The 24,287-nt window shown below is 45.3% G+C and overlaps 1 protein-coding gene across 8 annotated transcripts; it reads right to left on the minus strand.

Moving 5' to 3' along the window:
- Positions 1-15: 15 nt before the first annotated feature.
- Positions 16-23,371, minus strand: tpd52l2b (tpd52 like 2b). Of its 8 annotated transcripts, none has more exons than XM_070968037.1 (9): positions 23,134-23,371; positions 19,998-20,155; positions 19,279-19,427; positions 9,863-9,910; positions 6,710-6,811; positions 4,771-4,797; positions 3,569-3,610; positions 3,125-3,173; positions 16-2,947 (listed from the first exon to the last, which is right to left on the minus strand). In XM_070968037.1, the coding sequence occupies exons 1-9, from the start codon at positions 23,150-23,152 to the stop codon at positions 2,861-2,863; spliced, it is 681 nt and encodes a 226-aa protein (XP_070824138.1). In that variant the 5' UTR covers positions 23,153-23,371; the 3' UTR covers positions 16-2,860. The 8 variants fall into 8 exon arrangements, with proteins under 8 accessions (XP_070824138.1, XP_070824137.1, XP_070824140.1 ...); XM_070968036.1 differs by having other exon boundaries at positions 3,569-3,613; XM_070968039.1 differs by lacking the exon at positions 4,771-4,797 and having other exon boundaries at positions 23,134-23,360.
- Positions 23,372-24,287: the final 916 nt, after the last annotated feature.

Below are 24,287 nucleotides of genomic sequence, written 5' to 3' on the forward strand. Positions count from 1 at the left end.
AAACACCACCACTCGTTCATTTAAAGGAATGCTTTATTGATATCCAAACATTTACAACAAAACCAAAAAGTGTTTTTAATTAATTTGCCGTAATCTTCCAAATCTGATCCCTTTTGATATTCTACATGAGCCCGTCCAGGACCTAAATAAAGCTATAAGTACTCTACTGTCCTCCAGCCTCTGCAGCAGCTGGCTGTCAGCAGACTCGTCGCCTGCTGCGCTTCCTATTGGCACCCGAAACAAAAGCACATCATCCTTTTCATCACCAGTCTCCCAAAACAGACTGCAGCTCTGAACAGGCGACACTGCAGAGAAGAACACCTCAAGTCCTTTTACTGAGCCTTTAAATCCTCTTTTTCTGCACAGAGACGTCTCCGTCCTGCCAAAGCGTCAAATATGAGTGAATTTGGCCACTTTAGGAGTCAATTGTGAAACAAATGACTTGAGATGAGTATCCTCTGCTCGTGTGCGTCTGCGTTTTTTAACTTGGCGAAGCAGAAAGTCAGAGACTCGGTGAGATTCAGAGGCGGAAAGAGAGAAAGATGTAACAGATATTCAAATATTGGCAACTTGTTTTTAACTGATGGCAAATCATTTATACAAATAACAAATCTTCTCTGAAGTCCACCTCTCCCAGCAGCCGGAAAGCCAAAAGAAAACGAAACAACTCACCTAACAGGAATATATTAACTACCAAAAAAATCAACACAAACACAAAGAAAACAAGGAAACATGTTATGATACACCGGCAGCACTTCTGAAGCAGTTTGATGGGAAGTCTCATCTCGTGTTTGTTCACTGGAGCCCAACTCTGTCACCTACAGACGCTTCTGCCCTTCTGTTGGTCTAAAAGCAAGTTTAAACCTTCCTGGGAAGTTTTGGCATAAACCATTCAACAATCCAAAATATTAAAGGTTATCAAACAACTCATTTACTGTTTTCACCGCCTCAATAAACCACCGTGACAGCGCGAGACGGGACATAAGAGCGACTTTGTGGAGCTGAGAAGGATTTTTGGCAAACACCGTCAGCGCCTGGGAAACGTCACGATCAGCGGTCACATTTTGGCAAACCACGGAGGCGACGTCACCCTCGTGTCAGCGAGTTCAACGCAGGAAAAAACAGAAATAAAACTTTCTTCTTTTTCATGTTCAGGAGAAAAGTGACGGTGCTTCACTGTGTCTGTAGGAGCTTCTGCGTCATGGCTGTGTGTTTGCTGTGGGTGCTGTTTAGTGTGTTAACAGGAGTAAACTGTGTGTTCACGTGTGCATTAAGGGGTCGTTGGCAGAGATGTTTTCATGACACATTCTGCAGTTTGTCGGAGTCTAAATATTTAATGCCGACTCGCCTTCCTTCAATCAAACCGGTCTGTACAACTTAATAAACAAACACAAAGGAAAACAAACTCTTTCTTTTCTACCAGCTAAATCATACGAACAGGTGACCCTTTCAAAGTGAGTAAGGCCGATAGAGAAGCGTTGACATTCACCAGGTAATGTGCACAGCAAAGCGTCGTCTCACGCCGAGTTCTGAGCACAACAGGAAGAGATCAGCAGTCGAACCGGGATGGAAAGAAAAACAGTCAGAGCGGTTTCACGTCTTTTTTCAGCCCTCAGAGGCAAACGGCGGCTTCTCAGATCAGATCCGCGTCCAGTTTGTCACATGAAACCAGCTCGATCGTGTTCTTCTCGCCGTGGTCTGATCGCTTTTAAACTCGCCGATGAGCCAGTTTCACACACACGGGAACGTTTCTAGGATCAGGAACGTGCTGGAAGCAGAAAAACTCCCGACAGACAGAAAGTGGTCTGTGTGAAACTGACCCACAGCGTTCGTTTGCCGAGCCTCCCCCGTCTTCTTCTGAAACCTCCCAAACTGATTACTACCGTTCGGCAGCAGCAGTGACAATATATTTATTCATATATATTTGTACATATTGATAAAAGTTATGTAAAAACATTATGCAAAGCAGTGTAAAATAGTTTTAATACAAAATGATTTAAGGGTTTTTCTGTTTTTACATCCTGGGGTGTTTTTAGGGAGTTACACGAGACCTGTCGTCTCTGATTGGTCGGTATGGTACGACTGAGATGAGATATGCACATGCATGTAGCAGTGGTGGGTCTAAGAAGGGTGAGATGAGCTGGATCCTGACCACCCCCCATCCCCCATCCCCCCCCCACTTAACCTGTGAGTGTCGTTCACACCGCTGCAACCGCAGAGCTGGAGGCAGAAGGTGGAGATGCTGAGGATTTAAGGACATGACAGCAGTCAGAAACCAGAAGACAGATGTAGTGAGTTTGAGTAGCACATGAAGCACCACCTGTGCCCGTAAAACGCTCCTCCACCCTCAGTCTGCAGACATCCTGGTGCCTGTTGTGATGACAACAGCAGCATCTTTAAGAAACCAAACGTGACGCCTTATGATGCCTTCGTAGCCGTAGTGATTAGCTGAAACAGTAACGACCTGTTTAAAAAAGGTGTCTGAGGACTAACTGAAGGAGGTGGGAGTAACTGGGGGAGGAGGGGGAGGCAGGAGGTGGAGATGTAACACAGTAAGGTCTGTAAATTATTCAGGTTTAGACATCATCAAAACATTTTCCTTTTCCTCCGCAGAGGCAGAGGAGTGGAGCTCGTGGGACCAGCAGCGATGGGACCGGCGGGGGAAGCTCGTCCCACCTCAAAGTCCTTCACCTCCGCCTGTCGGACTTTACGGACCCCGTGGGACAAAGTGAGCGGTGGCAGGTCGGTGAGGTGGAGGGTCAAAGGTCAGGGCTGACTCTGCGATGTGAGGTGATAACAGTACAGTCTCAGGTCGTGAGGGAGGTGGCGGCGAGGAGGAGGAAGAGGAGGAGGGGCGCATTCAGAAAGGTGGATTCTCCTGAGTGGGGGTGGTGTCGGTGGGGGAGCTGACGGCGTCCCCGTTCCCTTTGGGGCCAACGACCTTATACTGGGGGGGGGGGGAGAGATAGATAGATAACGGGAGGTTTGGGGGTTACTGCGGGTCAGCAGCCATGACAGAAACACTGAATCGTCCAATGACACGACGAACAGACAGTATTTAAAGTGGACAGGCACACTGTGGCCTTCAGGTGCATCTGTACGTTACACACTGCTGTCTGCTCACCTTCAGGTTCCCCATCTTATCCTCAAACGACTTGAAGGTCGCGGAGTTCCTGCAGAACAGAGACGTGACGTTACCTTCACAAAAAACACGCGAACGTCAAATGCAATGACAGCACAGTCATGAAAAAGACACGTCAACTGGAAGCTCCAGCTGGGGACAGCAACGAATGGAGATGGAAGAAAACGACAATAAAAACAACTAAAAACGTTTAAACGTTTGTAAAAACAAAACTAGAAACAGATGAACAAACAAACAGCGTGCTGAAGATTTAGTCCACTCAGGATTTAACTTCACAGATCTCACAGTTAGAAAGCAGAATCCTAACACACACACACACACACAGACACACACACACAGACAGATGGACACACAGACAGTAACGCAGGTAAAGGTGACGTGTTCACAGTGAAAGCTGCACTGATGCAGGTCTGAGCGTTACTTTACCTCATGGCCGGCATACTTATCGAGTGGCGAATGGAATAGTTGCTACTTTGGAAGCGTTAAAGAGAAGAGACAGAAGTGAAAGTGTTAGAAAGCAAGCAGTGACACACACACACACACAGTAATGCAGTATTACAGATATTACAGTAGTTAAAGTGCTGTTGATGGTTATTAGTTATCCCTTCATTTTCACAGTTAAACAGTAAATCTCTGCCGTCACATCAACAGTTGGAGCTCTGTAGAACGACAGCAAACAAAGGACCACGACCACGTTGGTGCTGATTTCTCTAAAAACTACAATCTTTTGTCTCAAAACTTTAGGAAGAAAACAACGTTGGAAGCACTTTATTTTATGGATCCCGTAGCTTCCTCTAAAGAGAAGAGCTATTTCTGCCTCTCCTCGTTAGGACAGAGGACAGTGTCTCCAGCTGTCAGGCAGAGGACGGGGGTCAATTCCCCGACTTAAATCCCATTTCCTGTCTGGAATCAATAAAGTATTCTGACTGTGATTATTTAATTTGGTACTAATTCTATTAACTCACAGGCAGAATTCAGTCGATATGCGTCTGTCAGTTAGTGCACAGCAGCTCAGCTGAATGCACAAAAATGTGCATTTGTTTATGGCTAAACATATAATCATCATATATAATTCAACATACACAAACACTTCCAAAAATGAATCGTTAATGACTCTTTTCTTCAGTTCAAATCAGGCAAATTCTTCTTGAAATCCAACAACTTCTTCTGAACTCAACACAACAAACGACTCAATTAACTGTCTCAGACTTCTTCTCAGAATTACCAAGAAATACAGAAACTACAGGATTACCACAAAATAAAGCCTTAGAACAATCTTACAAACAGTGTCCTCTTCCTGTTTTGGGTGATTCAGGGATTTCACTCAAAAGCTAACTTGGTTTAAGTGTCAGGAAATAAACAATTCTTTCAAAGAGCAGCGGATTAAATTCAGTGATTAAAGTAACAGCAAAGGACAGCGTGCTAATTATCCACGTGCTGGGGATAAAATAACAAGAGGAGGTTCAGACTAAAAACAGTCAACGGCGGTTTGGAAAGGCAAAAGGATCACCAGCAAAAAGGGCAGAGCTTAACCTCTGAGAGGAGCTACATGTTTTTCTGTTCAACGCGTTTGAGGCCACGTGACCCTGTGACCTCTTGGTTGTTCTGACAGGACGTGTCCGTCTTACCTAAAGGAATTAGAGAAAGGTAGAGCTCTGCAGGTCGAACCAAGGCAGCGATTAAAAACAAGAAGGAGAGAAGGAGTGAGCCACGAGCAGCAGCATCAGGACACAAACCAGGACAGAGGACGGGGACAAACAGAGGAGACACGGCAATTATATCAGCAGGGCATCAGGGAGACGGAGGGAAAGCTCTGAATTCAGGAAATAAAGCAGGGACGTGCATGACTGAGGACACCAGCGCAGCTGATGGACAAACACGACTTTGTTGTTTGTTGTTGTAATGATGGAATTAGTGTAACGGAAATGGATTTTATACAGAGTTTATCAAAAGAACAGGTTAACAAGGACAATGTTTTAGCAAATAGGGCAAAGTAGGAACACAAGCCTGTCTCTAATATAAGCCTGTCCCAAAAAAACAGACCCTCTGCCACTGAGACTGTGAAAAGGACAGAAGGAGCATTCTGTCTGCTAAATAATCAGGTCACGTGTTAACAACACAACCTGCACTCAAAACTGTACTGAGAAGCAAAATATGGACATTTAGCACAACAACTAAAATCATGTCAGTGTTTGACTTTCAGCTGCACAGGAAACACTGCGGATGAATGAACGGAAAACTGGCAACATGCAGGGACAAACAGTGCAGGCCCAGAGAGGAGACCAGGTCAAAACTGCCGAAATGTCATGTTAATGCATAGACAACGAACAGAAAGACACACACTTGTCAGCACACACACCACGGCATGCAGAGTTAACAGGAAACACGGGTGGATAATGGACACAGTAATATGATTTCAGACGGGCGTGTGAGTCAATAAGACGGGGATGAGACAGGTTAGATGTGAGGTCAGTGGTTAGTGCATCTTCATATGTTTCCATGGGTACATGTTCTCTCTCTCACCCCTCAACCACACTTGCTGAATTGCTGCTTTGTCTCTAACTATGTCCTCTTACTCCATTTCGTTGTTATTGCTTTCTCATGTTTGGTCCTGCATGTCTGACCCCAGGGACTCTCACAAAGTCAGTACAGTTTGAAGCAAAATGAGCACAGTTCAGAGAGCGATTCCAGGGTGATTAAGACATCTACATCACAGGGGGGGTCCAACGATGTGAAAGCAGACCTAATGAACTAAAGATGCTTGATGTCATTGATGCAGTGCGTTTTAACGCGTATTTTTTGTTGTTGTGGACACTTTGTGGAAGCTAACGGGGATTCAATAAAGAATATTCAACTGGTTCAAATTCAAATTTAGCATCTGGGCTTTTAGGGGTTGGGGGTAAGGGTGGGGGGGGTAAGGGTAGATCAATTACAACGGACCTAAACTTTAATGATGTCTTTGATGCTAAAAGATCTCTAAAAGACAAACTACTCATATCTTCACTTGATATAGACGGAAAACAACTTAAATCACGTTGAACCACCCCTGGAGCTGCAAAATGAGAAAAACTACTTTACTAGACTCTGAGGTCTGTTAGTCAGCTCTTAGGGTTAGAGGAGAGAGGGGGCGTAGCAGCTGATCACTGGTCAGCTGGATGAGACGAATTGAGGACTACATGAAAAAGAGCGCAGTGGACAGTGTCACACTAACCAAATATTCAGGATAATGAGTGTGTTTAGAACAACAAGCAGCTGATTATGAGCCTTAAGCTGTGACTGGAGATGATCCAGCTGCCTGGAGACAGCTGCATTTACGGCTCGACCGCTCTCCATCTCACCACCGGTAATGGAAGCATGTCGTAAAACACGTCCTGTGTGTTACTGGTGTCACCCTGTGCATCTTATCCAGTAGCTACTGGTTGAGGAAGCGTCTGTGCTAGTGGCAGACTGTAAGCAGAAATCTGGGAGACCATATTTCATTCTGCTTCGACACTGTCCGCTCTGCCCGTTCCTTCTTGTAGCCGAGCCAGAGCGTCAGCTGTTCTGGCTCGCTCGGCGGCGTCATACCTCATGTCGCCCAGCTTCCTGCTGATGACCGTGCCCACTGTGGTGAGAGCTGCGCTGGTCTTCTGTCCCGCCTGGGAAAGAGTCTCCTGAGTCTTCTTGTATCTGGAGAGAGAAGAGGAGGAGGAGGTGGGATGGATGGATGGATGGATGGAAGAATGGAGGGAGAGAGGAGAGGTGGGAACAGGAGAATGGAAAGAGAACAATGGAGAAAAGACAGGAAGACAGAGGAGAGATGGTTGGAGTGGAATGAAAAGAAGATGTGGGATGGAGAAAGGAAAAGAAAAGAAATGGGACAGCAGGGGCCATGAAAGAGATGGGAGGAGGATGACGGAGGACAGAAAAGGACAGAAAAAGCAGAAACATCAAAACGAATGGAGCGAAAAAACAAGGCAGATGGAAGGGAGAGAAGAGGAGAGAAGAGGAGAGGAGAGGGGAGGAGAGGGGAGGGTGGGGAGGGGAGGGTGAAAAAGACAGGAGGTAAATTAGACCGGACCATGAGACCACAGCAAAACACAAAAGCCAACAGTGATTTAAGTTCCTGCTCCGTCCCACAAATAAAGAAGTGCAGTGTTCACCCCCCGATGGTTAGTGTGCACACACAAATACAGACAGACATCGCAGGGATTCAGGCCACGGCGAGCGAGCGTGTGTCAAAACAGAAGAGAGATTCTGTTTCTTAGCATCTCCTGTATCTAAGAGTTAGTCAGTTTCAGCCAACAGGACAGATCGCTTCCTGAAACACCCCAAAAATACAGGAGCACAGAGAAAACCAGTGTCAGTGCAACAGAAGAGATGCATGATGGGAAAGACTGAAGCCAACAACCATCTGCTCGGTGTGGTCCTACATAAGCAACAGAAACAGTGTTTCTTCATGCACGTTATGAAAACGCAATGATCACAATGTGTTAAACAGTGTTAATTCAGTGAGATGATCTATTACAACACAACAGACAGCTGAAGTCTCAGAGGAAGGAGGAAGGCCGGGTGACTCAGCCCCCAGAAACTTTACCGCTGAGGGTTCAGCTCAAACACCTCGTGGAGGATGGTCAAACACGGGGCTGAAAGGGACGAGCTGCAGGTAACATCACACACTTTCTCCTCAGAGGCATTCACAGTGTCGTACACAGTGATGGACGTTATCGTGTGGAGAGTGAACAAAAGAGATCTAGACAGAATATTTTATTCATACGCGCCTTCCAGTTCTGACTTAAAGGTATAGGGGGAGGGAGGAGGTTAAGATGCTGTTCAACAGTCTGACAGCAATGCCTTCATCAGCCCCACTGACGTCCTACACCTGAAATAAGGCTGCATGTCGGCCGAACGCGTGTAAAGGCCAAAGTGTCAACACCTGTTCTGAAGGGCCACTCTCCAAAAACCTGCCGTCATAAAGGCCAGGCGCAGTAATCCTTCAAACGGGGACAGTCTCTCCTGAAACAGTCAGTGTTGGACAAACGAAGAGTGACTGAAGTATTTCTTTATCAAAGAAAAAAATACAAGCTTGAGGTTCAAACCTTTGACTCCTTTCTCATCTGAAACCAGCTGCCAATCTCTGCACAAAGAGGAAAGTTGTATAACCTATCAGACGCAGCCCCTCCTCATTTTGTCCCACAGTTTCGTCCATTATCTCCGACCTTAGCGACAGCTCAAACAACCAGGACACGATTCAGCTCAGACCAAGTTCTCATAAACTGGTTCTTATATTTTTATCAAGTATAGCAACAACTCCTGATCAGAGTGTTCAGCTCCTTACTGAAGGCAAGCTTTCAGTGTTTCCAAACAGTGGTTTGAACTGTACCTGGCCAGGCGTGGGGTCGGGTCATAAACCTGAGTGGGCTGCTGTCAAATGCAGTTTAAGGTGAAGCCCAGAAAGCTCACCATGCAGGTACTGTAGCTCCTGTTTACTCGTGTCTGACCTGGTTCCAGGAACTGATCCCAAATCTTTCATGGCAGAAACTAAATTCTGAGACTTTTAGGCGTAAAGCTCCGTCCAGGCGGCCAAAACAGGAAAGCTTCTGGTTGCTCAAGAGCACAACACCAGCTGAAAATGACCCGCAGCAGCTGAAGGTGTAACTTTGCTGCCACGGTGTCAGAATAGTGAAGGGAGGACATGGTGTCTCCACCTGTCTTCCGGTGGCTCTGTCCAGCTCTGGCTGTCCTATGGTTCAATGCTACCTGTGCTTGGTTGTCTCAGTACTTGCACACTGTGCGATGCCGGTACAGCTGGTCCCTGTTTGTTGATGGTGCATTATGTCTGAACTCACAGCGGTCGAGCGATCAGTGTGCTGACTATTCTGTGTGAGTCTGTCCCTGCATGCTGGGTCGCTAACGCCAGCACCTGTCTGCTATCAGGCTGCAGTGCTGTGAGGAAACAAACAGCAGGAGATGAAGTGGTATGCAGACTTCAGTTTTATCTCTGCTGAAGCTGATAACTTAGGCGTGTGTCTGCTCTCTAGCTGTGTGGAATAACTGGTATTTTTACAACGTGCATAACAAACAAACACTCCACGTGCCGCATCAGTGAGTGTATTCAACTATTCCTTTAGGGAAGCGGAGCGCTGGGAACAACAGGAATCACCATGAGGACTGGGACATGGACACACACACAAAAACACACACACACACACACACACCCACAAACAGACAAATACTTAGATATATGCACCCACCCAAATACATCCAAACTGGAAAAAAGCTAACAGGGTGAAATAAACACTCCCTTATCAACAACACACACACATGAACACACACACACACCTTGGGCAGACGGTTCACAGGAACCGAGCAAATATAATTTTGGAGATAAGCTGATGTGGGTGAGAGCCAATGCACACAACTGCGTCCATTAACGTGGCTGCTCTTCCTCACTGAACCTGCTGAAGCGTGTGCGCTTCAAATCGTATAACTTTGCCTTTAAAGGGACATTTGGGGGGAAAAATGTTCCTGAATTCAACAGCCACTAAGAACCAAAAAAAGACAGAAACACACCAACATCTTCACCATCACAGCAGCAAAAGGAGGAGAACTATGGAAAGTCAACAACAACAACAGCAAAAGAAGAAGAAAAACTCCCCAAAAAGAAAACCAAACGTAAAGAAACCTTAACTCATCTACAAAAACAAAACAGGAACACAAAAGAGAAAGGGGTCAACTCACGCTTCAGAGTGGGCAATGTCATCCCAAGTGGCTGAGGCAGACAGATATCTGAAGACACAACAGCAGGACAATGACACAGGGAAGAGACACACACTCACAGTTCAGTACAGGTCAGTTCAGGAGTAACACAAGCAAACATTTCCTCAGAAACGATCATGTGACAAACGGTCACGTGACATTTTTACAAAGGGAAGAAGACAAATAATTGAAACTATAAGAGAACTCTTTAGTACTGAAGAATATTGAACATGAACCACAGAAAAATGAGGTCAATGGGATGAGACACTGCAGAATAACTCTGGTTTATGAAGACAAGACGAGTGTGAAATAACCCATCCACACTCTTTAACTACCTGTGGATCTGTCTATCTGCTGGAATGGAATCAGACTTTTCTGCTTTGCAGTAACCTTGCAGTATTTTAGTTTATTAACTCAGCTGTGATCTAAATACCAACACTTCCTGTGCATTGTGTGAAACATGTTGAGGAAGTGCAGGAGTCAAATACAGTAACTCTGCATAAAGAATTTAAATCCAAATCCATCTTGTCCTTTGACCTTATAATCATCATCTAACCCCTGCTTACCTCCAAGTCTTTTATTTTACATTAGCATTAAATTCATCTAAATCTAAATCAGAGGTCATAGTCGAGGTGCTGCAGGATGAAAAGGAGAGAAAAGTAGAAAAACGGATTTCTGCTTCAGTGTTTGCTCTAAACTTTTTTCCTTCATGGCTAACTTTACCTCTTGGATTCTAATAATTAGTGATACAGTGCTGAGCACTGAACACAGCAGGGGCGAAGCCGTGAGCGTTTTGGGAGAAATTGTGAGTTTATAATGGGTGTGTATTGCACGGAATGTTCGCGCTAGAGTGGAGGGGATTAACTGCCAGAGTGGAGAGAAGCTCTGAAAATTGTGTGAAACTTTCGTCTTTCCACGCTCCTCCAAAGCACAAATTTCGCTCTACGCACGTGAAAATTTCCAGAGTTGTAGTGCCGCTTGCGCTGATTCTCACAATGTGCCTGGCTAAGTGATACGACTTACGGTTTTTGAGTTCTCAACCTCTGAGCGAGGAGAGCGCCTCTGACCTCGCCCATAAGGTCCAATACAAATCAAAAACTGGAGAGACAGAAACCAGCCATTTTTTAACTCGCTCTAAAATCTGCATTTTTGAGCCCAGCGGAAAAAGAAAGTGATCAGCTTGTACAGCAAAGCCTTGTGACTCTGATGGTGAAGAAATTTCGGCAATAGGAGTTTCGGTTTTTGCGTGAGAAGCATTTGTTCGGAGGGTGCGCAGAGGCCAAATTCAGACGTTTCTCAGATTCTCACAGACTCGCAGGTGGCCTGATCTCAAGTTGCCGTGGCAACCTCTGAGCCTGAGTGCCTCTCCCACACACACACATATGTAGCTTTAGCTGCAGCTGTGCAGGTGATTCAAATGAGCAGCTCCTCATTAAGCTCTGTAGTGTCATGCTAACCAGCCACAGCCAAGCCTACTACTGGAGTTGTATACGTTAGTGAGGTAAAGAGTGATGTTGGCCTGTTAGCGTTAGCCACAATGCTAAAATGCTAATGCTAACATGAGGTCCTATGGACTTGTTGGTGCCTGGAGGTATACCTGTTGACGTCGGGTTGTTGTGCTAACATGCTAATGTTAGCATGCTAATGCTAACATACGTTAAAATGATTGGTAAAGGCATTCTAATGGCGTTTGAGACCTTCTCAATGTGTTTTTTGACATGCTAATGTCAGCTTAGCATTGTCACTGATAGGCACGGCCCGGCGTTTGCCACACGGCCCAGCGTTTGTGCACTGTATCACTCTCCAAATTTCCTGCCGAGGGGAATTTGTCTAGTTATTATTATTATCTTCTTTAAACCACTCGATAGCTGAACTGGTCTCAACCTGTGGACATAAACAGCTGATGAGAGGAGGTCACACATGAGCGATGTAGCGCTGTGTTACTGTAATCACATGACTTTTCCCATTTCTACGAAGCGAAGCAGTTTCATGTCAGCTCGTTGCACCTCCTGCCGCCAGCGCTTGCCATACGAAACTACACACGAGCCGAGGTGGGTGGACGCTCCGATAAAGAGAGTAAGTGACTGAGAGCAAAACACTTCCAGGCTGCTTCCTTAGCACAGTGATCAAGGAAAGAGGAATATGAATGAACTCATACAGGAAGCGGCGAGGGCGGCACGACACACTGTTAGTGCAGAGAGTCGATGCTTCAGTGTGGAAAACAGACGCTCAGACCGCAAACAGCAGGCAGCACACACTGTTCATGCTAAGAGACAAAACAGGCTGAAACACACTTTAAAAGCACAAAGCTCTGCCTGCACGGTATCCTGGGAATGAGAGGAAGTGTGTTGAACAATAGCAGAGCCGATAAGGAAGCACAGAAAGCACAAGGAGATCTGACTCAGCATTCATCTGGAGGAGGCTTTGATCCGTCATGAGACACAGCCAGCAGAGCAAACACCTGAAGTGTTACCTGTTTATTTAGGTGACTGCAGACACATGACAGCTACAGGATTCACAGGAGTAAATCCTGCTGTAGGACAGGGGTTCAGTCTCATTCCAGAGATGTAAAATCACACTTTTCAGCTGACATGCAGGCAGTCAGACAATGACACGCTGCAGCGTGAACATGCTCGAGCATAAGCTAATGTGAAACCACTGAACCGTGTTCAAACTGAAAGTCCAACAGTGACATGACATGAAGAGGGAGAAGCACAGGACACACATGCTGGAACCAGAGGCAGGCTTCAGAGCTGCAGCTGAGAATTATTTTCACAATCCCTTAATCTGCTGATTCATTTCACAATAATTACACGAGAGAAAAGTGAAAAATGCTTCAGTCCAAAGTCCAAATATTCCTCATTTCTGATTAGCAATGACAAAGAAAAGCAGCATATCCCTAAATTTAACAAGCTGGAACTAGCACATTTTTGATGTTTTAGCTTGAAAAACACAATCAATCGATCATCCAAACAGCTGGCGACTCCTTTTCTTTCAATCCACCAATCGATTAATCATTAATGCTCCAGCAGGCTTCGTTTGGTTGTTTGCATATGGAGTCACGTCGCTCTTTTGTTGTGGTGTGAAGCGCAGATGGAGGGCAGGAAGTGGTTTTCTGCACAGGAAGCTGTATAACACACTGTTCTGCTTCTTTACAGTCGCTCAGATCGATCAAACCGAGAAACCACGGGGAGCTTTAATCGAGTGCCACTCATTCATCGTTCAGCTGAATTTAACGTCATGTGACTGCAGACAGCCTATAGGAGTGAGCAGGAGACGGAGCTGACACATGCATGGATAGCAGGGGGACATTTTTCAGACCGGTGTCCACACCCTGTCGTCCACCCACACAAAGCAGCGTACAGCACAGCACAGAGCGGCCCTGTCAGCCTGCTCTGCGTCCACACAACACCTCAGTGTGGCACAGGACACGATCACTGGCCTCCATGTTTGTGCGTCACAGATTTTCTTCTTTACAGGATTTACTGTGATAACTCATGCACTGACTCGCCTCACGCTGCAGAGAGTGAACTCAGAGTTCAGCACTGGTCCAACATGTCTGCAGGGAGGGCGGTGAGACTTTCATTCTGTTTGATTTTGACTGTCGTACTCATGAAAACACACTGAACGTCTCCCTCCACCCACTCCAGTGTTCATGGCAACCGCTCCGATTCTCTGCGCCGCCAACTGATTCATAATTCATAACCCACTTATTCCTTTGTTTGGATCAGCTCGGCTCTGTGCACCTCATGACCTCGCTCTCTCTCTCTGGTCATGTGACTCAGCAAAACGCCGTCTCTTTCTCTTCCCCTCCTCCCCCATCGCTCTCTCTCGCATTCCTTTCCTCTCCTCCCACTTGTTCCTGCAGCAGCAAGTCTGAACTGCCCGTCTGGTCGCCAGGCACGACCAGGGCACACACACATCTGAGTGTGTGTGAGAGACTTACAAACACACTCTTCCTGTACTGTACTTGGCATTGTGGTCTTGTTTTTCTGTGTGTGTGTGTGTGTGTGTGTGTGTGTGTGTGTGTGTGTGTGTGTGTGTGTGTGTGTGTGTGTGTGTAGGCCCGCCTCCTTGTGTTTCTGCCTTTCCGGGTAATGATGTGCAATGATCCACATTTATTCTGTCTGTGTGGACAAACACAGATCAGAAATCAAAGTCAGAGGTGTGGGATGCATGCATAAGCCGCCATGTCGGTCTATTTCTGTGCGCCAACGTCGAACGAACCACGGTGCACCTGCCGCCGTTTGTGAATGTGTGAAAGTCAAGAGCGGCATCAGCGGAGTCGCCCCGCGGAGGCGAAGTGTCCGAGCAAGCCTGCCAGTCCGGTTCATTTCAGGAGCAGCCGCATGGAAAATTCCACACGCTTCAGACTTCACAGCAGCAGCCTGGTGGAAACGGGCAGAAACTCACTGATTTCATGTTCTTCTTGCTTCTTGAATTCTTTGAGCAGGAGCAGAGATCACCTGAAACAGCTCCTGTTGAAACTTTAGCTAAGACGGTTTGCTCAAAGGGCAGACACATGGCAGCCAAGCATGCTGGGTATGAAGCTGATTCGTTCACTTGGTACAAACTGGCGTAAGCTGCAAAACTGCACTAATTCTGGTCGACCAATAAGAGAAGCCCGATCACCAATGAGAGGGAAGATTTAACGGGTTGTTTGCACTAGTGTTGCTTTCGTCAATCAAAATTATGACTAAATAACGTCGTCAACGAACCTTTATCACGTGATGAAAACGAGATGCAGCGTAAATGCTGGTCATGTGATGATAACTATAATTAAATATATAATGCAATACTGTTGACGAATAAAAAGGAGACTAAATGTGGTTTACAAAATAAAAGCTCTGCTAAAATGTCTCTTCATTTTTGTTGACTAAAACGAGACAAAATATTCGAACGTTATTTCGTCTCGTTTAGTCGCGTTGTTCTTATTATTTTGCAGTATTTCTGTTTCCTGTGTCTCACTTCAGCGGCTGCATCAGGTCGCACTGCGCAGTCGCAGCGACGTCACTTCCTCTATCCCCGCTCGCGGCGTTATTTAGAAGATGCAGCTGCGGTAGGTTAGCGACAACACAAGACAACCTTGTTTGAACTGTGAAATGGGTTTGACTAAAAGAAAACTTTGGTTTGGTCTATACTACGAGGTACTTAAACTATATTGACTGGCTTAAATAGAATCGCATTACTAAAAAGAGTCTAAAATACAGTTTTCATAGACTAAAACTAGACTAAAGTGTTCAGACTTTTAGTCGACTGAAACTTGACTAGACTAAAAAGAGTATGAACGCGACTAAAACTAATAAAAACTAAAATGACAGCTTGACACGAAGACTAAAATTAAAACAGGCATTAAATTCAAATGGAGGGCAGGAAGTGAAAACTGCAATGGATGAGATGGAGGAAAGACCTTACTGGGCTACTGTAGATGAAATAACACGAGAAAGGTACAAGGTGCTCCGGGATGGCTGGTTTTTTTCAAAGGTGCATAGCTTTATTGTCCTGTGGATTAACGGAGCAGCAAACTTTGAGCGCCGCGGTGCTGAAGGATGACGTTTACGTTACCGTTGTTTGTTCAGTTAACCACTCGCAAAGGTCAAACAACCTATTCTTCACAGCATTTCAACACGTGACAAAGCTGCTGGCTGTGTTAGCATGGCCATGGGTGGCTTACTGAACATAAGGTGGCTGGGGGGCCCATGGACACGGAGGACACTCAGTACATCAAAGAGCTCAGTGAAAACTGAAGATGCTCAGGTCACATTTGTCTCTTCCCTGTTGTTAACCTTCACTTTGGACTGTTCTTCCTGTAGGATACAGCTGCAGTGTGTACCTAAGCTACAGTGGGTGTGTTATAATTAGCAAAGACATTAAAATCGCACCACAGCGTCTCTATAATAATTCATATAACACGCAATGGTATTCTGTAAAACGCCCTCCTCTATTCTCTGTGATGGCAGGAGGTTTGAGGAGTCAGACAGGCTCTCTTTATCTCCAACATGAGCAAATTAATCAGATTCAGATTTAAACCTGCATCAGTGCTTTAGAGTTACAGCTAACATGCACGATTTCACTGAAACGATGAAGAACAAGTGAGGCCGGGGGCCTCGTCTGTGCCCAGGGGCCCATGATCCATGAACATGGCTAATTATTAATGGCTGCTTCCCTCACTGGCCAGATCATCAGCTGATCACTGCTTATTATATCATTACATCACTTGTGTTTTCCACAGAGTGCCCATTGATTTTAATTAGGCAGTCAGCCCTCAGGCTGGGTTCATTACGCAACGGCCGACCATTACCAGAGTTTGGCTTAATGGAGCCGGATTTCCGACACACAAATGTTCAGTTTGGCACATCCAGGTAAACAAATAACACAATAAAAGTCTTTGTTGATGGCTGCTGTTGCTGCGCTAAAAGGCTGTCAGACAAGTTAAACACAGGGTTCACACACATTTTCCACTTCAACATCTCAAACGTTTCCAGACTTGTCAGGTTTTTCAGATCACATCTGACCTTCCTCTGCACTGAACCCTCCACTCCTGCCTTCATCTCACTCTGAGAAAACATCCTTTCTGCAGCAAACTCAAACAGACTCAGTGTCAGTTTTCAGTGTCAGCTTTTGGTAACGAAAGAAGAGAGGAAGCGTCTGGGAAAGCTTAAAATACAGACGAATGTTGATTTGGAGAGGAAGTGTAGAGGAAGATGTGTGTCATCACTTCTGGATGGAGGAAGAGAGGACAGCTGACCTCTGTGAGAGGAAGTATGGAGGGATGGTACCGACAGGAGGGAGTCAGAGACAGAAGAGACAGAAAGACAGCTAAAAGATCCATCCATCCATTGTTTATACCCAACTATCCCTTTCGGGGTTGCGGGGGGGCTAGAGCCTATCCCAGCTGTCAACGGGCGAGAGGCGGGGTACACCCTGGACCAGTCGCCAGCCGATCGCAGGGCAACACACAAGACAAACAACCACTCACGCTCACACTCACACATAAGGACAATTTCAGAGTCACCAATTAACCTAATGAGCCTGTTTTTGGTCTGTGGGAGGAAGCCGGAGAGCCCGGAGAGAACCCACGCATGCACGGAAGAACACGCAAACTGCCGGACGCGGGGCTCGAACCGACGACCTTCTTGCTGTGAGGCACGCGCACTACCTGCTGTGTCACTGTGCCACACAGCTAAAAGATGAAGGCTAAAAATAAACTGAGGATGATGTGCATGTTTATGCCAGGACAGGAAACAGTAGCAGGAATACCATACCTGCACTTCCACTTCCACCATTAAAGAAATCCTGCAACGTCTCAAACTCGCCAAACCTGCAGCACCACCTTAAAAGCTGTCAGGTGAGTCAGAGGCTACAGTGGATGAACAGATTCAGGTGAGTCAGTTATAAACAGTCTGCGCATCAGATCTCACTTCAGTGCTACGAGTCCCCTGACGGCAGCAGGAGAGGGATCCTGAATCAAAGCAGGTTCCTCAGACCAGGAAAAGCTCCTGAACAGCCAGAGACGCTGCAAAAGCAGCAAATCCATCACCAAATAAACTCCAGACATCATTACAGAGATGCAGCTAAGCTTAAGTCCAGTTTTGTCATGAATCAGTCAAAAGAAGGGCAAAAGAACAAACAGACCACAGACGAACGTTTGTCCACCAAATGGAGTTAAACACCGACTGTGGAAATGCAAGCGTTCTCAAACATGGTTAGAAGGACGGAGAGTGTCTGAGTGAGTCGGAGTCAGAGCGTGAGAGAGCAAACACAGCAGACATCACCAGAGAGCGAGCAGCAAACAGTGCACAGACTCACAGATCCAAACTGGTCACGCTCTCATTCCACTCGCCCAGTTTCTCAGCGGTTCTCACGTAGCTGGAAACAGAGACACGAAGGCGTTACGCTGAGGAGCTCCAGCAGGGACTCAGAGACCAGGCCGAGGTGGGAAAGTCCACTACAACTCACCAAACATGGTCGCAGCAGAGTCAACAACGAACCAATGACATCAGAAATCAGAGGACTGAAGCTTCAGTCTCAGATCTGATCTGACGTTGGACGATTATCACTCTGTTTGTCTGACTGCTGGAACAACACGTGTGTCCTCCAGCGACAACAGCTGCACAAAATGACTGTGACAGACACGATGGCTACTGTACACACAAGTGAACGTCCTAATAATACTCTAAGACAGCGGAGCATTCAGCTTTCAGTTCAGTCAGACGACGTGTGACAAAGAAACGTGAGCTGTACACGTCAATGTGTTGATGCCAGCACGTCTCAACTGTCTCTGCTGTCAGGCTTTGTTATGAAACTGTAAAAAGGTAATAATTCATGTATTTGTGACAGGGACATGAAAGCGTTATCTGACGAAAACTTGACAAAAAGACAACCCTGTAATGAGTTTTGTCCACCTGTCTCACTAAAGCCTCCATGACTGATACACAATGAATGCTGTAGGTGACAAAGTGGACAGTTCTAATGTCTTCGTCTGATCATTTGTCCTTTATTATCCAGGTAAAATGAAGGGGGGTTGTTTATTTAGAGCCAACGTTATACACGAGTCAAACAAACCTGCTGAATCTTGACAAACTAATGAGGACAGTGTGTCCACCTTCAGCTACAGTCTGCACTAACCATCAGACCACACAGAAAACACGCTGAACGCTGAACTTGTCTCCTACATGAGGAACTGAAAATGAAAGACGGGTTAAAGAAAAGGTTAAGAGACACTTGATGGATGCCTGTGCACAGATACGTGGTTTCATTGTCATTTCAGATGACGTTAAAGCCTTAAATGTCATTTCGCACAGAGCAGCTGCTGTGTTTGAAGATGAAAACCTGCAGGTTAATATATGACCTGACAGTGACGAGCTCGACTAACGATCAATAACTTTAAAAACGTGATTATTATGTCTTCACCTGCGCTGAGGTGGAGGGACGCTGCCTCTGATCTGTTTAAAGGCCTGCAGTGTAGCGTAAACCTCTGCAGAAGATGCTCTAAAGACTTAAGAAGCTCGGATGCGTCGCCTCAGGATGAAGATGAGTCATTTTGTGACGAAGCAGTTAAAATGAGAGAGTTGATTCCAGGGTCATCTCGGCCGACCGCTCACCTGGGGGAAACTTTTGTTCTAAAAACGCTGCTGATGTATTTTAGGAGTTGTGATTTCTGCACGTCTAATCTTATCTTACCTCTTAAAACTAAACTGGAGGGGTGACTGCTGCCAAATTCTTATTTAATGAGTGCACAAGGGGTGATTCTCTGTATTGTTTGATAAAACAGAGAATGAAGAATCTCTGCAGAGCTGATGAAAACTTCAGCGAAGAGCTAAACAGCAGCGCGTTGCTTCAGTGTGTGATCGGCACTCCTGTGCATCCTGTCTCATCTGAAATGATGGAATACATACGCGTTGGAGGTCTGGACGTCTTGCCAGCTCTTGGTCAGGTTCTGCTTGAATTCGTTGAGCGGGTTGAGGCCAAGTTTCCTCTTCAGCTCTGCGGCGTGTTTCTCTTTGGCTGACAAAACCTGACGCAGGGTGTTGATCTCCTCCTCCACCTGAAACACGACAGACCCACCATGAGACTGAAGTCTGAGCCTTCCTTTCATCCACGGTGCTGTGTCTGACTACAGCTCTGCTCTTTCTAGAATCATTGGCCGGTATTTAAGTTATCAGTGACAACTTTAAATGGCTTGCTCAGCCTATTCAGCAGCCATGTGTGTAAATTACACAATGATACCTCAGAAGAAAATCCATCTGGGGACCATGAAATGAATGAAAAGGTTGTGATTAAACTTACAGGATGCAGAAACAGAGGAAAATAATCCGATCTTGGCATTTGTGAAGCTGAAATCAGTGAATGATGTGAACAAGTATTGACGTTTCAGCACTTTTTAAACAGTTGTAAGTCCCTCTGTGTAAGTCAGGAACTTGCATTTAAATAAAAAACAACCTTCAGAAGCTCAAGCTTTATTTCAACCCAACACAGGTCTGAGAAAAGTTATGCTGTGTCAAAACATTGCCAATAAAAGTTTAAGGAGCTCTGATAGCGCTGCACAGGAAAACACAACCACTGCAGCCTGCAGTCACATGCACACATCTGGTGATTTTGGGCGTGTGGGTCGTACCTTGGTGAGCTCGGTGCGCAGCTCCTCAGCCTCCTCCTCCGTCAGGCCGAGCGGAAGAGGGTTGGTCGAGTTCCCCACGGCTCCCTCCACCGGCACGTCGGACAGGCTGTCTGAATGATCCACCACAAGACCCTTGTTAGGAGAGTTCAGGTTGATATCTGGAGAGGCAGAGTGAAGGGAAGAGGTGACGGGACAAAGGGAAGAAGACAGGAGTGAAATAGAGAAGACACAATTAGATCAGCTGAAATGAGTCAAGAGCGGTTTACTCAGATAAACAGTCTGCGTATCTGTTTCACACTCAGACACCGAGGCCAGGAAGAGGCTTCTGCTGCCAGCAGGAGATATCCGACAGGAAGGGGAGTGGCAATTAGCAGAGGCAGGAGTTGAAGTGCATTCTGGGAGAGTAACTTCAGACCATCTCTGTGAGAACCGTTAAACATGTCACTTCCTGTAAACAGGAACGCTGCGATACAGCCAACCAGAAACAGCCAAAAGGTGGAAGAAACAATTAAAAGAGAACAAAACACGGCTTTACTTCAGTTCACCCAGAGAATCTGACAGCACAAATACACCACTATCAGCATTTCTATGAAAATGAGCTCATCTTGCGTCATTCACCTGAGGACTCCATCGTAAAGTTGGCAGCTGCAGGAGCTTGGCACAGTCGGAGCTGGCATGAAGCACAACAAGACACGGAGAAAACAATCTGGAGCCTGAAACACTGCGTAAAAATAGATTTTATGCTCTTGGAGTCCAACATTCAAACTGTTTATTCAGTGGGCGAACCTATTACGAAAGGTAAATTCACACCTCGCATTGCACATAAACACACCCACTTCATACCAGACACCAGGCCACCTTCAGCAGAGCAGAGCGGTTACCTTCAGCCTCACTGACTTCATTCACTTTTAGCTTCTTATGCTGAAATCTTGAGCATGAAAGAAGTTCTGAGTTTGCCATTTCTCCCTGAATGAGCGCAACATCTCTCTCAAAGCGAATGACCGCACACGGGCTTGCACAACACATCAGACAACACAGGCAAAAGACCAAGATTAGCATTATCTGCAGACGTGGTGTGAGCAATAACATCCACACACAGATATGACGGATATAACAACGAGGTTAAAAAGGGGATGATGACAAGTAATCATTTGGATCTATAGGAAACCTTCAATCTCAGATATTCTTTAGTCGTCTTGTTGTCATTTCCAGCACAGCAAGAGATTTCCTACACTTCCCAGAATGCCCTCTGACAACAACCAGAGTCAGTCCACATTGTGCTGTCATCAATCAAAGGTTAGTCGCTCATAAAGGTCATGATTTTCATCTCCCATCTTGTTTACTGGCGGTCCAGCAGGTCTGTAAACAGTGAGGCGCGTATGCGATCGCAGCCACACCCCTGGCTTAGAAACCAACCTCGCTGCTGTACTGAATCCTGGTCGACTTCCTACTGATAGGGATGCAGAAATGAGGCTGTGCGGTAATTCTACGTCGCAGCGATGAAAGCTGAATATCTGCACCAAATGACGGCTCTATTAAAAGACGTGCTTGCACCAAACTGTCAATTGTTGATGCTTTTGCATGGCTTGAGGTTTTTCTCTTGACCGTTATGCTCCTTTTTATTCACAGAGAAACAAAATAATCATCACCACAAGTTAAAATGGACCCCAAGAGACAAAGGCACATTAAAGATTAGTGTGAAAGTTATCACTTTAGGATGGACTTTGACTTTAAAAGATCCTGAAAGCATCGTCATGTGAGAAAGCATCGGTCAGGAAACGTCCCCGGTTCAGCCAAAAATCCTCCTCTCAGGTTTCACAGCATTGTTCAGGAAACAGCAGGAGCAGGATTTTATCCAAACAGACATGTCCTACTTCACATCGCACATGAAGGCCGAGAACCGCGGGCAACCTTAATCACTTCCTAACAGAGCAGCGCTCATCCTGAGGCACGGGAGCCTGATGCAACATGGCATGGCCGCTGATTATTAGAAACTATGGGATGCAGGCCTGGAAGGTCTCAAAAGAGATTTCTGTTGCCATAATGACATGAAGATACCGAATGAAAAATTAACACTGTGACAAGAGGAGACATACTGTCTCAGATTAGGGCTGTTTCAATTCATTTAAATAGTAACTGTATCATCATCACTTAGCCTCAATGCTGCCTTTGACTTCTGTTAAATCTGATGACACAATTTCCACAAAGAGGATGTCCTCAAATGTCTGGTTTTGTCCATAATCCAGAGATATTCAGTTTGCCGTCATAGAGGAGTGAAGAAACCAGAAAATATTTATTTATCAAAACAGCTGGGGGTAATTTAACAGGTGACCTCTAATTGATTTAAGGGTTTTTAAATGATAAAGCAGCAGCACAATCTGGTGATGTTTGTGATTCTTTCACCACGTAAACATGATCCATCAGAGGCAGATCGGAGGTCAGCTGATCATGCTGAAAGGATTTATCAATGCAGACAATGATGAAGCAGCACTCATAGCATGCTAGCATCACGGCTGCTGTCAATGCTCATTTACTCAGCAAATCTGGCTGCTGCTTCTTTGGTAAACTGTTGCTGTTGATTAACTGGACTCACAAACATGTAATCGGGAAAATAAGAGGTGAAGATAAGTTGCTGTTGTGCTTTGAGAAGCCACCAAAACAACCTGCTAACACGAGCTTCGGCTAACGTTCGTGCTTCTGTTTACAAGCGTTCGGCTCGCTTCGTTCGATTTGGCGGGTTTGGGAAACGTCTCCCAGTCTCACAGAGAAGACGACACTGCTCACTTCTTTAATAAATTAATGCCAGGTAAATCCAATGAACTTTTGCTGGGAAACTGGTGGCATTAGTAACACGATCCTCCTTCCTGTCCTCTCCACTTACTGCTGCTGTCCCTGTCATTTACCAGCGGGCCCGTCCTGCCCTCACGACTGCTCAACTATCAAGACTTATTAGCTCTAAACAAATCAAACTCCCAAACAAACAAACCAACAGAAAGATAAAGTCGCTCATTACTTGGCTGTACATTTATTTATTTTAACAGCTGAGTGTCTGATTAGCAAACGGTTTACGCGTTTCTGCCACTAAGCTAAGCTACACGCTAGCTAACTTGCCAGCTAAGCTAACAATTAACGTTACCTTGACTGGCGGGGTCCATGGCGTCGATTTGACAGAGCTTCAACTCCTTTTTCTGAAAAGTTAAACTCTACTTGTGTGAAATGTGGTTAGCAGACGAGCACCGTTTGCTTTCCACTTGCTGAGTAGAAATCTTCCTGGTTTCGGGAACTGCTCCCACTCAGAGAAAGTCGTCGACAGGAACAGCCTGAATACTTCTGCCCAAAACAGCCCAACAGCCAGCTCAGCTTAAACAAGTCTCTCTGTGAAGCTAACGACACCGACAGAGGCGCATCCGGAGAGGAATTTCAAAATAAAAGCTATATATACACTCATTTTTCCAGAGCTCACCAAAATTTGTACTTTTTGTACAGGAGGTATTCAGACATTTTACTTAGAGTACAAAATACCATAGTTTTGTACTTTAAGTTCCAGGTAAGTGCCTGGTGTTCAGAATGTTACTTAAACAAAAGCACAACAATAATATCATCAAAATGAACCAACAGTATCAAAATCAGAGTGTTATATTCCTATAAATACACAATATAATGTGATGTTATTACTTCATAATTTGACTTATTGATGAGTAGATGCTGGTGTTAAAATAAAGCATTTGGGATTTTACACTGCTGATGTGATAGAGGGAAAAATCTGTTCTTTGTGTCGTCTGAATGTTTCTACTTTGTGATGTAGTACAGAGACTGTTTTAATGATAACATCTTAGACTATTATAGTTTTAGATGAATGTGGGACAGAATTAAAGTGTTGGGTCATTCTTTCTTGTGCTGTTACATAAACACATTCACTCATATTCAGTGCTGTTCAAATTTGACAGAAAATACGACAAGTGCTTCTTGTATGAAGCTCTAAATAATTAAATAATACATAACTGTTATGATGGGCTCCATGATGACAGTATTATAATTGACATTATTAGTAGTAGTAGTGGGAAATTTGTTTTCAGGATATGTACACTTCTGTTTGTATTTGTAAACGGTGAACACACAGTATTGTGTGTGTCTCACATGGAGTTACTATATATTGAAGTTTAAACTTGATTTTCCAATAAATTCCACGTTACAGCACTCAGCGTTAAGTGTGCAGTGAATGTTGAGATGACCAGATTCCTGAAGTTCACTCCGTTTTGTTTTTCGTGCTTTTATTTGGAAGACACGTCC

Source organism: Chaetodon trifascialis, chromosome 8 (assembly GCF_039877785.1).
Source record: "Chaetodon trifascialis isolate fChaTrf1 chromosome 8, fChaTrf1.hap1, whole genome shotgun sequence".
In the NCBI taxonomy this organism is placed as follows: domain Eukaryota; kingdom Metazoa; phylum Chordata; class Actinopteri; order Chaetodontiformes; family Chaetodontidae; genus Chaetodon; species Chaetodon trifascialis.